General features: G+C 28.5%; 6 protein-coding genes across 6 annotated transcripts; 3 read left to right on the top strand and 3 right to left on the bottom strand.

Moving 5' to 3' along the window:
• Positions 1 to 2,414: 2,414 nt before the first annotated feature.
• Positions 2,415 to 4,515, bottom strand: LOC113791897 (WD repeat-containing protein 5-like). The gene is made up of 6 exons (XM_027341751.2): positions 4,385 to 4,515; positions 3,722 to 4,326; positions 3,576 to 3,665; positions 3,214 to 3,510; positions 3,086 to 3,160; positions 2,415 to 3,024 (listed from the first exon to the last, which is right to left on the bottom strand). The coding sequence occupies exons 2-6, from the start codon at positions 4,301 to 4,303 to the stop codon at positions 2,836 to 2,838; spliced, it is 1,233 nt and encodes a 410-aa protein (XP_027197552.1). The 5' UTR covers positions 4,304 to 4,326; positions 4,385 to 4,515; the 3' UTR covers positions 2,415 to 2,835.
• A 130-nt stretch (positions 4,516 to 4,645) lies between these two features.
• Gar1 (Gar1 ribonucleoprotein) lies at positions 4,646 to 5,557 on the top strand. Its single transcript, XM_027341835.2, has one exon. The coding sequence runs from the start codon at positions 4,754 to 4,756 to the stop codon at positions 5,420 to 5,422; it is 669 nt and encodes a 222-aa protein (XP_027197636.1). The 5' UTR covers positions 4,646 to 4,753; the 3' UTR covers positions 5,423 to 5,557.
• Positions 5,558 to 6,499: 942 nt separating this feature from the next.
• LOC113791919 (peptidoglycan recognition protein 4-like) lies at positions 6,500 to 7,791 on the top strand. The gene is made up of 2 exons (XM_027341773.2): positions 6,500 to 6,860; positions 6,929 to 7,791. Exons 1-2 carry the CDS (start codon positions 6,533 to 6,535, stop codon positions 7,612 to 7,614), a joined length of 1,014 nt encoding a protein of 337 aa, XP_027197574.2. The 5' UTR covers positions 6,500 to 6,532; the 3' UTR covers positions 7,615 to 7,791.
• Positions 7,634 to 9,015, bottom strand: Tgt (tRNA-guanine transglycosylase). Its single transcript, XM_027341739.2, has one exon. The coding sequence runs from the start codon at positions 8,891 to 8,893 to the stop codon at positions 7,661 to 7,663; it is 1,233 nt and encodes a 410-aa protein (XP_027197540.1). The 5' UTR covers positions 8,894 to 9,015; the 3' UTR covers positions 7,634 to 7,660.
• Positions 9,016 to 9,245: 230 nt separating this feature from the next.
• LOC113791983 (myosin-2 essential light chain-like) lies at positions 9,246 to 10,464 on the top strand. The gene is made up of 2 exons (XM_027341847.2): positions 9,246 to 9,750; positions 9,816 to 10,464. Exon 2 carries the CDS (start codon positions 9,853 to 9,855, stop codon positions 10,318 to 10,320), a length of 468 nt encoding a protein of 155 aa, XP_027197648.1. The 5' UTR covers positions 9,246 to 9,750; positions 9,816 to 9,852; the 3' UTR covers positions 10,321 to 10,464.
• Positions 10,465 to 10,748: 284 nt separating this feature from the next.
• LOC113798363 (uncharacterized) lies at positions 10,749 to 13,899 on the bottom strand. Its single transcript, XM_027348883.2, has 5 exons — positions 13,313 to 13,899; positions 12,250 to 13,220; positions 11,876 to 12,181; positions 11,305 to 11,798; positions 10,749 to 11,237 (listed from the first exon to the last, which is right to left on the bottom strand). The coding sequence occupies exons 1-5, from the start codon at positions 13,651 to 13,653 to the stop codon at positions 10,881 to 10,883; spliced, it is 2,469 nt and encodes an 822-aa protein (XP_027204684.2). The 5' UTR covers positions 13,654 to 13,899; the 3' UTR covers positions 10,749 to 10,880.
• Between the last annotated feature and the right edge of the window lie 837 nt (positions 13,900 to 14,736).

Genomic DNA, 14,736 nt, shown 5'->3' with positions numbered 1-14,736 from the left:
GTTTGAATATTAATGAAAATTATAATCGTTTACGATTATTTATTCAAAATAAATACAATCATAATGATCAAAATCATTTACAAATGGAAATGGATCCAGAATCATTATCATTTTTATCAAAATTATTAAAATGGTTATATAGTATACAATGTTTAATTGAAATAATATCACCAATATCAATATTATTATTGGGTATATTAACATATTCAATGATTGATCCGAATGAAAATAATTTTCATCTATTTTATTATTCATATTTTCTTTATAATATACATTTATATAGTATATTAATATTTGTTGCATATTGGAATCATTTAGGTTTAACATATGCATCACAATATTATCTATATCTAATCATTGTATGTATTATTATGGAATTTAAAAATCGTTTTAATCAAAAACAATTGAAAAATAAAACAAAAAAATATGATCAAATAAATTTGATTAGAAATTTAATGAAAAATCGTAAACAACAATCAAATTTTTTTACAGAAATTAATCTTATGAATAAATATTTTAGTCATTATATTAGCTATCTGTTTCTTATTTATACATCATTGTTTTGTCAATTATGATTTGTTACATTAAAATCAACAATATTTTCAACAAATTGGTTATTTTTCGGTATACTATCATTATATCCTGCATTTATTGTTTTATCACTTTGTTTCATAATCGCTCGATTATTTCAACAAATTTTTGATTGTCATAAATATTATCATTCATTAATGAGTCGTTATCAATTTCGTATTAATTACCGAAATAAATTACGTTTAATAACGACAATAAATTTAATTGAAAGTCGTTCAATTGGATTTTCATTTTTAGATCAAACATATATTCAATATGGTACAATTGTAACTATTATTTATTTTACAGCAACACTTTTTCTTAAAATTTATGATGTAATGTAACAAAAGAAGAATATAAATCGTTATATGAAAAAAAATATTGATCTTTTCACTTTTTCAAAAAAATGGTTCATCACGATATTCCTCAATGAATTTCATGTGAATTTTTTTTTGATTTCTTTCATGATGAACCATGAAAAAAACCCCAGTTCTAATGAAATGTAAAATTTCAATTGAAATCATAAATCATTAAATTATTTTGTTCTTTTTTGTTCTGTCAAAAATAAATTTCTGTTGCTTTTTATTAAATATCGTCACAGTCTTGACTAGCGTTTTTTCTGCAAAAAAACAAGAATAAAAAAATGTCTTTTGAAATCATTAAAAAATGGTTTGATTGTTTGAAGAAAAAATCAAATCCTTTAACATGGGAAATCTATCGAATTCATCAATTTTTTAATCGTTCATTTTTCAAAGCAGTACGACCAATTGAATTAAAACAACCAATGAATCGATTAACCAAAATCGAATTGAAAAAACATTTAAATTCCAATAATGATCAATCGAAAAATAATGAACAGATAATTTTTACATTACTTCCGATCATTATTTTCGGTATATTTATTTTACGATCCATTATTGTTTTGATTGTTGATGATAATAGTGAATGGTGTACATGGTTAGGATCAATATTTCATCTGGTTCAATTAAAACGATTACCACCTGAAATTGCTTGTCTTCATTTTGTTATCGAACATTTATATTATTGTGGTTGGTTATTTTTATCGAAAAAAAATCATTATTTTTTCCGACTAATGATATCATATTGTCAACAAATTTATAATCCATTCGAATGTAATGAAAAAAATCAAAAAAATTTAAAAAAATTACAACAAAATCATAATAATCATCATTTTATGGAAATTGATTATAAATCAATGAATATTCTGATTAAAATAATTAAACTATTATTTATAATACAAAATCTATTCATTTTAACTGCATTGTTTGGAAATTTATTATCACTTATTGGAACATTATTTCCAATCAATCCATATCATAATAATTTTCATCTATTCAATTATTCATATCTATTTTATTATTTACATTTAATTTGTTTTATAATCATATTTATTATTTGGAATTATTGGGGTTCATTATATGCATCAAATTTATATGTACATTTTGCTATGATTGTTATGATTTTTAATTTTAAACTTTATACAAATATTAAACAATTGATTCATATCAAATCCAGATCAAAAATCATTAGAAATTCGTATAAATTTATTAATCATTTTCGACGACAATCAAATTTATTTACCGAAATACGATTATCAAATGATTATTTTCGTTATTATTTAAGCTATTTATTTATTATTTATTTATCATTATTTAGTCATCTTTTATTTGTTACATTGAATACATCATCACTTTCAACATCCATATTTTTTATTTTAGTTTGTATTTATCCGGCTATTATTGTTTTATCATTATGTTTAGCTGTTTCAAGATTATTTCAAAAAATATTTAATTGTTATAAATATTATCAAAATATTCTGGCTATTTATCAATCCAAAATATTATTATTTCAATATAAATTAAAAATACTTTCAACATTAGATTTGATTGAGCATCAAACAATTGGTTTTTCATTTATCGATTCTACTTATATTCAATATAATACTATAATTAGTATTATATTTATAACTACAACATTATTTTTACAAATTATGAATGTTATGTGAAATTTTTTAATATAATTTTTTATTATTATCATAAAATTTCCTTTTACTGATGAAATGTAAATATTGATGGACAAAATAAACAGAGATCATTATTATTAAAAAAAAAATTTTTGCATGTGAATTATGAAAAAATGAAAATCATTTTTCTTGCTAAAAGGAAAAAAAATCTATGTCATTGATAAGTTTGTTTGTTTTATTTTTGATTAAAGTGTGAATTTTTTTTTGAATTTTTTTAAACTTTAATAATCGCTTCTCCATAGTTTAATTGTTTTATCATTTTCCAATGATGCTGATGCAATAATATTTTCGGATGGATGACATGCAGTACAAAGTACAACATCATTATGGCCAGCTAATTTTTGTACAATTTCTTTTGTTTGTAAATTCCAAATATAAACCATATTATCTTCTGAACCGGATACAATCCACTAAGGAAAAAATCAAGAATAAAAATGAATTTCTGAAGAAAATTTCGAAAAAACAACAAACCTTGCCACCAGTAACGGAAAAATTTGCAAAAATACAATATTTTTCATTCTTATGTCCTGTATAAGTTTTCAAACACTTTGAAAAAAATGATAAATATTTTTTGGTAGAAAAAAATTCATAACACTAACCTTTCCTTTTGAATAATCCCATAATTTCAATGTATTATCCAATGTTGCAGCCAAAATATATTTACCATTTGGTGAAAATTTTACAAATGAAACAGGTGGATTATCATCATCGATTAATGTTTTTAAACATTGTCCTGAACTAGTATCCCAAATACGACAAAGTCCATCATATGAACTTGATGCAATTAATGTACCATCACGATTAAAATGAACAGCCGATACAGGATCCGAATGTGCTGGTAATGTTTTCAAACATTTTCCAGTTTTAACATCCCAAATACGAACTGATTCATCAAACTTTATTGACCAAAAGAAACAAAAAATTATTCAAAATAATAAACATTATCAAAAATATTACATACCGATCCAGATACAATAAGATTGGATTGAGGATTAAAATTGGCGCAAAAAACATAATTACTATGTCCTTTCAATGTTTTCAAACATTTTCCCTATTCGAATGAAATTGAAATCAGAAAAAAAACTCTTTTTCTCAACAAAAACTTACAGTAGCATTTTCCCATATTTTCAATGTTTTATCATCGGATGCCGAAATAAGTAAACGTGAATCCGAACTCCATGAAACATCATTGACACCTAATTTATGACCGACAATTGTTTTTTCGAATTTACCATCGCTAACATTCCATATTTTGATCATTTTATCTGCCGAACTTGATGCAAGCCAATCACCATTATGAGAAAATTTTACCGATGATACAGCCTTATTATGACCGGATAATGTTATAATACAACGATAATTTGGTTTACGATCACGTTCACTTGATGATGATGTTGATTGGCGACTTTGTGATTGTCCATGATGATGTGAAGATGAATGTGATGAAGATTGTGATGTATTGTGAGATTGTGGTGGTCCACCTTGTGACATTTGTCCACCACCAGAACGATGATTACCAAAATTTCCCATTCCAGGTGGTGGTCCATGTGACTGCATTCCAGGAATACTACCAGGATGTCCAGGCGGTGGTCCAGGACCAAGAGGGTGTGGAGGCATTTCGCCCATACCTGGTGGTAACAATCCAGGTAAACCTGGACCGAGCGGGCCACCACCACCGCCCATCATCATATTAGCTGTTGGAAAAATTTTGACTAATAAAATAATAACAAAATTAAACAATATGATGACTTATGAATTCAATAAATTTACCGGATTTATTATAACACTTTTTATCATAAAAAAAATATTCCAAACAATCGCAAATAAGAATAGCCGTTTATCAAACAAAACGATAGACAATGGACAATTGAACCCTAAAAACATTCATGTAGAATAAGTTGAATCGATGATGATTATGGACCTTTCATTAACAATCATACTCAACTCAAACAATGGTTTAGGCTTTTTACTTCGGCAAAGCACTTGAAATTTGTGATATTAGGGTAAATTGAATTGATAAGAATCGTTCAAAAACAATGTATTCCAAGAATACACGTGTTTGAATCTGTTATTATTATTATTTGAATTTTGTTTTCATTTTTTTGAAAAATTTAATTAATTTAATCAATCAATTGTGTCATGGGATTTCGTGGCGGTGGAAGAGGTGGTGGTGGCGGTGGCTTTAATAGAGGAAGAGGTGGTGGTGGTGGTGGATTTGGTCGAGGCGGCAACCGTGGTGGAGGAAGATTTGGTGGCCGTGGTCAAGATGATGGCCCGCCAGAACAAGTTGTCGAATTTGGCCATTATACTCATCCTTGTCTAAATCAATTGGTCATCAAATCTGATATAGAAGATGTTCCATTTTTCAACGCACCAATATACACTCAAGATAAACATCGTATTGGAAAAGTTGATGAAATTTTTGGCTCGATAAAAAATTATTATGTTTCCGTGGAATTGATGGAAAATTTTTTTGCCAATTCGTTTAAAGTTGATTCCAAATTTTATATTGATCCTCAAAAATTATTGCCATTAAGTCGTTTTTTGGGTCCACCTGGTGGTGGTGGTAAAAGAGGCGGATCAAGTAGAGGTGGTGGCCGTGGAGGAGGACGTGGTGGCGGAAATCGAGGCGGTAGTTTTGGGGGACGAGGAGGTGGTGGACGTGGCGGCAGTTTCGGTAATCGTGGTGGTGGCCGAGGCGGTAGTTTTGGAGGACGAGGTGGTGGACGTGGTGGAAGTTTTAGCGGAGGAAATCGAGGACGTGGTGGCGGTGGTTTTCGTGGCGGATTTCGTGGTGGAAAACGTTAGTTGATAAATAATAAAATCATTCAACATTTCAAAACATCATTTTTTTAATTTTTATTTCATAAAATACATCCAATAAATGTTATTTCAAACTGAGAAAAATGCTTTAAATAAATGTCAAATTTTATTTTTATGCAATTTTCAAGATCGAAGTAAAAAAAAATTTTACATTTTTTCTTGAAAATAGTTCATAACAAAATCCACTATTGTTTTGATAAGAGATTTTACCATTTCAGCCATTTCTTCGGACATATTACGGGTCACTTTATCCGTTATTTTTTCGACCACTTTATTCGAAACTTTTTTGGAAACTGGTTTGACTACTGTTGAAACCACTTTATCACCAATATCCGATATGGATGGTATGGATGGTATGGATGGTAAGGATGGCATCACGTATGGTAACATTTTTGGTACTGCTGGTAAAAGTTCTGGTATTCGTGAAATGTCAACATTGGTAAATGGAATATTCATTCCATTTACAAAATGATTATTATTATCATCAAAAGCCATTATAACGATAATTATTACAAATGTATAATTTATCAATGTACAGAATGATGCCATTTTTCAAAACAAAAAAAAAATTTATGATGTTTGAAAAAAGTATTCAAATGATAACTAAATTGATTATATATTGATTTATATTAGCAAATGAAATCAATCGATTTATTTTGGTTGATTGATAACATTGACATTCAGGAATTGAATAATAATATTCCATATATCAAAGGTTTGTGAAAAAAGAAATTTTTTTCCAGAAGAAAACTACCTTTACTATTGTGCGTATTGTGAAAAAAACGAACGGATATTTGAAATTATGAAAAAAATTGACCCAGAAATTTTTTTTTTTTGGAATTTTTTTTCGTTATACATGGCAACGACATTTTATCAATCATATTAATTTGGATAGTTTGTTGACATTATGGAGCGACAAAATGGAGTACAACCAACAACAACAACAAAAAACTATCATAAAGCCTATACAGGAAATGGAGAAAAAAAATGTTACGGAAAACCAATAATTTTCCAATTAGTATAAATTAAAATGATCATTGTTTGATTAGAAGATATTATCATATCATAGATGTTTTTTGTTTTTTGTATAGGAAAATGCTGTTGCCAAATTGTTTGTCGATAATTTTACCATATTTGTTCATTAACATTATAAATGGACAAATTTTGGATAGATTTATAGATAATTTAGCTTGTCGTCGTACATCCAACAATGGAATTTATGGTGAATGTATGCCACGTAGATGTTGTCGATCATTATCAGCTGTTCGAAATTTATGTCTCACTTCATCTGATCATATTTGTTGTTATGGAGATGATATTTGTAATATGGATAGTGATTATAATCGAAGATTTCCGGTAGCATCAGCAGCAGCAGAATCGGCTATTATCCCTGTTGACAATGATTTTCTACCAAATCGTGGAAGTAAGTTATCAGTATTCAATTTTAATCGAATCATTGATCATTGATTGACTATAAAAAAAAATTATTAGTGAGAGACTATTGTAATCGATTTATGGTCACACGTGAAGATTGGGGAGCATTACCACCAATCAAACGTGCATATCGTATGCCAGTTCGTGTTGATTATGTTATCGTTCATCATACGGGTGATGATGAGGATCGATGTTGGTCATTGGAACAATGTCGACAACGTCTTCGTCGTATGCAATCATATTATCAACATGAAAAACAATTTCCCGATATACCATGGAATTTTTTAATCAATAATCAAGGTGATATTTATGAAGGTGTTGGTTGGGATTCACAAGGTTATCATACTGAACAATGGAATGATCGTTCATTAGGTATTGCATTTATTGGTGATTATGATATTCAAACACCAAGTACACGGGCATTACGTGCTCTAACACATTTATTAGATTGTGGTGTTGAACAGCGTGTACTTGATCAATTTTATCGTTTACGTGGTCATCGTGATATGCGATCAACTAATTGCCCGGGTGATTATCTATACGATGCATTAAGAAGAATTCGATCACAAACATCAATATCAAGAAATCGTTTACAAATTGGAATCGTTAATCCAAACGATAATGATGATTATGATTCGGATGATGAAATATTATCACGTAGTGATATGAATAATACTCTTAGTAACAAAAATGTTTATAATAATCAATATTCTGATTTAAAAAATCAATCATTATCAAGCTAAATTTTAGTCTAAATTTTTTTAAAAAATAATTTTTTTTTATTATTATTTACAAATTAATTAAATCAATTTGAAGAATATCTAATGCAATTCGAATCCATTCAGGATAATCATTATAATTTTTACCAATATTATAATAAAGTGTATCAATAATAAATTGTTCAAATCGTTGTTCTTTAATTGCTAAACGAATCATTTCCATAAAACGCATCTGAAATCTTAGATTATGAACGGTTAATAATTGACAAGCGGTTGGATTTTTACTACGAAACAATCGACAAAGATAGCTTCGATTTAATGATAAACATGTAGAACAATCACAATCTTGATCAACTGGTGATTGATCTGTTAGGTAACGTTGATTAGATAGATTTAATTGTTTACCTAAACCGATTAATGCCGTACCGAATCTTGCAGTTCGTGTTGGATAAACACAATCAAATTGATCACATCCAAGTGCAACACATAACATCATATCGACAGCATATCCCACACCCATTAAATATCTGGGTTTTGAATCGGATAAATTTTCCGTACTAATAGCTACCATTTTGATAAAATCTTCTTTAGCTTCGCCACCGCTTAGACCACCGATTGCAATACCGGGTGGATCACGTGCAACAATCTCTCTAACCGATATTCGTCGAAATGATTCATCTAGACCACCTTGAATGATTGGATAAAGATTTTGTAATTTATCACGACCAGTTTGATGATGATATTTACGAGCACGATCATACCAACGAATCGAACGATATAATGCCTCTTCAAAACGTTTATCATCTTGTGCAACTGCTGAAACAACATCATCCAATTGCATTATAATGTTCGAACCAAGTTTATGTTGTATTTGCATACATCCTTCAGGTGATAGAAATATTTCACCTTCATTATAAGGTGATTCAAATCGAACACCATCTTCATTGATCGACATAAGTTTATTGAGCGAAACCATTTGAAAACCACCGGAATCAGTTAGAATAGCATGTGGCCAACGAATAAAACCATGACAACCACCATGACCAATTTCATTGACAATATCTTCACCGGGTTGTGAAGCTAAATGATATGTATTACATAACATTAAACGACAACCAATTTGTTCTAATTCAATGGGCATTACAGATTTCATTGCACCACTTGTACCAACGGGCATAAAAATTGGTGTTTCAATTTCAACATCTTTACCAAATTCACTGGTAGATTTTAAACGAAGATTACCGACACGTGCACGAGTTTTTTTACATTTAGCTATTACTTCAAAATATAATGGACAATCCATGAATCAAAGTTTATTAATTTACAAAAAAAATTCTTTCAAAGTTTAAAAACATTCGATTTTTTTTTATTGTCACGTGGTTTTCAAACATCAACGACATCTATCGTTAAAGATTCATTTTATCTGGGAAATTTCACAACAAAATAAAATGGGCGCGATATGATGATAATGATGATGATTGCAACTTGTTGAATTTACAGAACAAACAAAACAAAACAGAAAACAAGGTGATGACATATATTTACACAAACAAAGAAAAAAAAATTAATCATAATTCTCATGGAAACCTTTTTTTCCCAAGTGTTTTGATTACAAATATTGCAAAAAAAGAAAGAGAAAACGATCTTCATCATCATTAAAGTTGTTGCATAGCCAACCAAAATTATCAACTAAAAACAACAACAAAAAAAAACATTGTGATTATGATCACTTTCCAAAAGTAAAAAAAAACTGACTATATATTCTGAATTCGTTGAATTCAGTTGTTCTTTGATATCCACTTTCGATAACGTCAGCCAAAACAACTAATTTTGTTCGTGATTTTCGTTGCCAAAAAACAAAACATCCTGTATTTTTTGGACATCCTTTCAGCCAGAGTGAATAATAATAAACATATAGGACATTCATAACACCAGTGTAATGAAATAATCATCCGTCAAAAGCAACAACAAAAATGCATACTTGATTTTGTACACAAACATTTATCATTTTGAATGCATTTTACATTTCCATTTTAAACATTCATTCATTCATTTGTCAATCAATCAATCAATTGATCAACTTGTTTGCTTTCCAAAATTGAAATTTTTTCGTCTGAAGAAAAATCATTGTTTCCAACAAAAAAAAATCTAATTACTTTGGTATGTTTTTTAATTAAATTAAATGTTTGTTTGTTTTTTAAATAAAATTTAAACTTTTTCTACAGAAATTATTATTATTTTCTCGGTTTTTTGTCTACTATCATGGGTCTAACTCCAAACAACAATAAACAATTTGATCAAGGTCAATTGGAAGAAATATTTCAAATTTTCGATACAAAAGGTGATTATTGTATTGATATTGATCAAATTGGTGAAGTATTACGTGCAATGGGACAAAATCCAACCGAATCCGATATAAATCGTTGTTGTGAACCATTACGTTCACAACAAAAAGATCAACGTATAACATTCGAAATTTTTATGCCAATTTATCAACAAATCGCTAAAAATAAAGATCGTTATTCATTTGATGATATTGTTGAAGGTTTACGACATTTTGATACTGATGGATCCGGTACAATTGGTTCGGCTGATCTTCGTCATCTACTAACGGCATTAGGTGAAAAACTAACCGAAGATGAAGTTGAACAATTAATCGATTCAACAATGATCGATGATGAAGGACGAATCAATTATGAAACATTTGTTAAAGCTATTATGAATGGTTAACTTGAATTTGTTTCCTCTTAAAGTATACCTGCTGCCAATTTCTTTTTTTTATCATTCTTATTTTTTACCACAAGTTTTTTTATAAACCGATCACAATTGTTTTTCCAATAAAAAAACAAATCTATTGTTATTCAATGTTCTGAATTAATCGATGTTTTCCGCTTGTTCTTCTTCTTTCACTGGTCATTTACAATCGATCATGTTTGATGATGAATGATTCACCATATAACAAAATATGGTGAATGTAACAATTCAGAAGAAGGAAAAAAAGATGTCAAGAGATCTCACCATGGGAGAGAGAGTTTACCAGTCTTCGAACAATACAATACAACAACAACAATAAGATCATTATGTTTGTCTGTAAATTATTATTTATTTTTTTTAATTAATTTAATTTTTCTGTTTAAAATCATATATGTTTAGAGTAGTTTAAAAAAATCAATGTTTCATTTATTTATATGAAAAAAATGAGATTTGAAGAAAAATGAAAAAATGTTTGAAGAACAAATAGAAAATGTTTTGGGTTAGTGTTTGTTGAAAAGATTATTTATGAATGAATTTCAGGCAAAATTATTAAATCTTTGATAAACAAATAATAGGCAGACAATTTGTAATAAAAACATTGAAACCAATTTCATTGATGAACTACATGAAATACCAGTATGTATGATTTGAAATTTAATTTGATCCATTGATTGGCAGGCAATTTCTTTACATGGTAATGATGATGATCGTTCTTTACCCCATAAAGTAAAATAAAATGGATCACACGATCGTACATTTCGATCTTTACATGGATTACTCCATCGAATTGTTTCTTCAGATCCGGCTGCTAAATCTTTACAATATTCATTACGTTCACGTGGTGGAAATTCACGATCAAAACAATATCTAATTGCACCATCAACAGCACGAACCTTTTGATCGATTATGAAATCATTAGAAATTAGAAAAAATTGAATCAAAGAAAATAATTAAACAAACCTTAAATTCAATATCATAACTTTTGAGAAAATATTCTGGATACATTGCCCATTGTTGTTTATAACCAGGACTAATATATTTTTCCATTATTGAATTTTGTGATGGTTTTTCATAGCATTTATCATAGATAATTTGTGCTGGATTTTCACAAATACTTTTATCAAAATTCATACCAATTTGTGTTTGTGTTGGGCCGACCATATCTTTTGTTTTATCATTAAGAATATCAATGAAATTTTTCTGATCATTTGAAATGACTAAATAACGAACATCACGATTATCATATTTAAGTGAATCTTTATACCAATTATAATCATCCAATTCTTTTGAATCAGTTGGTAATTTAAGTGTATCATAATCAATAATAATAACATTGATTGATGCTTGATCATTTAATGATTTTCGTTTACCATTCCAATATCGATAATTGGAAATAGTTTGATTTAATTCTTTGAAAAATTTTCCAAAACTATTTTGAGCAGAAAACATTAAATCTTAATTGAAGAAAATATAAAGTTAAAAATTAAAAGTTAACATCGAACAAACAAACAAACAAAAAAATTTATCTTACTATCTTGACGAAATGAACAGGATACAAGACCAATATTTGTTGAATTGAATATCAATGCCGATAATGGCCAACCACCAGGACCGGATGGTAATTGAACCAAATTTTTATTACTATTTGAATTAACAAAAACTGAAACTGTACCAGCATATCGACCAATTTTATTGATTTTCGTTACAATATCATCAACAATCAGAGCAGTTTTATTGAAATTTTCTTGTTTAGGATCGATAACAAAAATTAAATCTGATGGTGTTTCACAAGGTGCATTTTGATCTAAAGTTGTTGGTCTTGTACGACAAATATCCGCTAAATTAATTTAGTGGGAAAAATCAAATCAATTATGGTTATTTCAATTAATAAATAATCAAATTTACTTTGTGTTTGTGATGCTTTATCCAAAACACTTGCAAATGAATTGGCTTGAACATTCATTTCTTGCATGTCTTGTAATGCTGAATAAATTATACTATAAGTATTGATTTCATTGCTTAAATCATTTTGTTGTGGTTTTTCATTACCACGATCACAATAGCTAATGCCAAGATCTTGATTTTTACCACTTCTTGAATGTGGAACCGAATAATAAGATCGAAGTATATTACTTAATCTCATTCTAGTTGAATCAAATTTTCGTAAATGTTTTCCAATAACATAGCCATCAAGTGCACCACGAACTTGTGCCAATGAACCACGATTCGAGAATCGTAATTTTTCCAATGAAGCAATTGAATCTTTAATAGAATAATGTTTACAACAGGTTCCATCTATCCATTCACCGTTAACACCGAAAATAAGTTTTTCATCAAATTTTTGATTTGTTTGTGATTGATAAAATACGGCTGTACCGGGCATATTAGCTAAAGTGGTAGCAAGAAAAGGATCAATGAATGAAACATCAACAGTTAATGACGGTGCAATATCTTTGCCATTGGTAACTGGATTTTTCGTTAGACCAGATAAAATACCGATCAATACTTTTGCTGGTGCTATTGCTTCATTAATGTTTTGTCGAAATGTTACGACACCTTTTTCCTGTATTGGATATTGATTGTTTTGTGCAAAATTATTTCCAGTCATTACACTATTATCATTCTGTTGATTAAAAACATATACACCTCTACGATAACGATTGTTCATTTGTCCATTATTGGTAGTGTTAAGAAAAATATGTGAAAACATATACAACATTGTACAAAGTTCTTCTTGATTATAAATTGAATCAGGAAAATAATAATCCATTTCAACTAGATTACTAGTACCAAGAATTTTTGTATCAATTTCTGAACGTTTTTGAACATTTGGTGAATATTCAAATTCACCAAAATCAATATCATCCAAATGAAATCTAAATTGATTATTTAAATTTAGAAAAATAGAATTCAGTATTTGAAGAAAAAAAACAAGTTTTCCCTTTAGTTAAACATTAAAAAAAATTACCTATGTAAAATTAATCGAGCAATATCATCAGGATTTTTAAATTTCGACAATATTGGATCGGTTGTATTTGAAAGCCAATCTTCTAAACGTTCAATATAATCGATTAATGTTTCCATACTATGACTTGATGGTCTTGAATTTGGTAAATTTGAATAACGTTTTTGGATACAATCCTGAGCAAATTGTACCATTAAACCTTTATCAGCCATATATGCATGTTTATTTCTTATTCTTGTCATACCAGGTGGAACTGAATATTGTTGACACCATGATTGATCGATTATGATCAATGATGATAATAAAATGAATAAATTCAGAAATTTAATTTGATTTGAAAACATTATGAATATTTTTTTCAATCAATGAAACAACAAAACAACAGAAAAAAATCACAAACAACAATCATTTGTTTGAAACAATCAAACAAAACAAAACAGAAAAACAGAAAAAAACGGGAATTCAAAACAAGGTGCGACTCATAAAAAAAATGAAATCCAAAAAAATTTTTTTATAAAACCGTTGCCTATACTTGCAGTAAAGAATGATGATTGACAATGATGATCATTGGGAAACAAAAAAAAAGGAAGCATAGGCCAATCAAATAATCAACATCATCATCATCCCAGAAAAAAAGATGTGATAAGATTAGGAACCAAAAAAAAAAATCCACAAAGATTTGTTTTTCCATTAATTTTTTCCATTTCTCTTTGTATGTCCATATAATGAAAATGATCAAGTGGTGGTAGTGATGATGATGGAAATACCGATCACCATGTCAACCAATTGAATAAAGTTGACAAATATTATTATCAATGATAATGTTGAATCATAACAAACAAATTGAGATAGCTAAAGTGAGAGAGAGGTGGAAAGCCATATTGATAATTTAACGGATGCTTGGTTTTTGAAACATTTGAATTGCAACCTGTGTGTGTGTGTAAGTGAGAGAAATCAACGATTGTCAAGCAGCACCAACAAAAAAAAGTATTAAAAGAAAGAATTACACATCGATACCAGAGACCAAAAAAAAAAAAAAAAAAAAAAATCATGATTCCCTCTAAATCTCATCGAGATGATGATGATGATGATGAGTAAAGCCATAGAAAAAAAGTCATAACAAATTTTTTTTTCTTCTAATCAGGAAATCGTCGACAGACATCGTTTCTCTCTGTTTTGCTGGGAATCATCATTGAAAAAAAGAAATTCAATAATTTCAGATTATTTCCGTTTTTTTCTTCTTCCACGATTACACCTACTATACACAATCAATCAATCATCAGTAATTCGATTTTTAAAAAAATATTTACAATGATCTTCATTAGTTCAAACAAACAAAACAAAACAAAAATAAAATGTTTGTTTTTTTTTGTTGAAAATAGAAAAACCAAATGTAACACCCAGGCAACAATTTTTTGGTTACCAAA

The sequence above is a fragment of the Dermatophagoides pteronyssinus genome, unplaced genomic scaffold, assembly GCF_027571235.1.
Source record: "Dermatophagoides pteronyssinus isolate colony J.1.1.1.1 unplaced genomic scaffold, Derpt_VIB-CSIC_2022.12 sq0002, whole genome shotgun sequence".
NCBI classification, from domain to species: Eukaryota; Metazoa; Arthropoda; class Arachnida; order Sarcoptiformes; family Pyroglyphidae; genus Dermatophagoides; species Dermatophagoides pteronyssinus.
This window is presented reverse-complemented; position numbering and strand designations above follow the sequence as displayed.

Bases quoted from the DNA above. Each gene is read 5' to 3' on its own strand.
- Tgt (XM_027341739.2), bottom strand. From the start codon at position 8,893: ATGGATTGTCCATTATATTTTGAAGTAATAGCTAAATGTAAAAAAACT.
- LOC113798363 (XM_027348883.2), bottom strand. From the start codon at position 13,653: ATGTTTTCAAATCAAATTAAATTTCTGAATTTATTCATTTTATTATCA. The intron at 13,221-13,312 runs GTAATTTTTTTT...TAATCAATTTAG, and splicing joins GCTCGATTAATTTTACATAG to ATTTCATTTGGATGATATTG. The intron at 11,238-11,304 runs GTTTGTTTAATT...ATCGATCAAAAG, and splicing joins GTTATGATATTGAATTTAAG to GTTCGTGCTGTTGATGGTGC.
- Gar1 (XM_027341835.2), top strand. From the start codon at position 4,754: ATGGGATTTCGTGGCGGTGGAAGAGGTGGTGGTGGCGGTGGCTTTAAT.
- LOC113791983 (XM_027341847.2), top strand. From the start codon at position 9,853: ATGGGTCTAACTCCAAACAACAATAAACAATTTGATCAAGGTCAATTG.
- LOC113791919 (XM_027341773.2), top strand. From the start codon at position 6,533: ATGCTGTTGCCAAATTGTTTGTCGATAATTTTACCATATTTGTTCATT. The intron at 6,861-6,928 runs GTAAGTTATCAG...AAAAATTATTAG, and splicing joins TTTTCTACCAAATCGTGGAA to TGAGAGACTATTGTAATCGA.
- LOC113791897 (XM_027341751.2), bottom strand. From the start codon at position 4,303: ATGATGATGGGCGGTGGTGGTGGCCCGCTCGGTCCAGGTTTACCTGGA. The intron at 3,511-3,575 runs GTATGTAATATT...TGGTCAATAAAG, and splicing joins ATCTTATTGTATCTGGATCG to TTTGATGAATCAGTTCGTAT. The intron at 3,025-3,085 runs GTTTGTTGTTTT...TTTTTTCCTTAG, and splicing joins TTTCCGTTACTGGTGGCAAG to TGGATTGTATCCGGTTCAGA.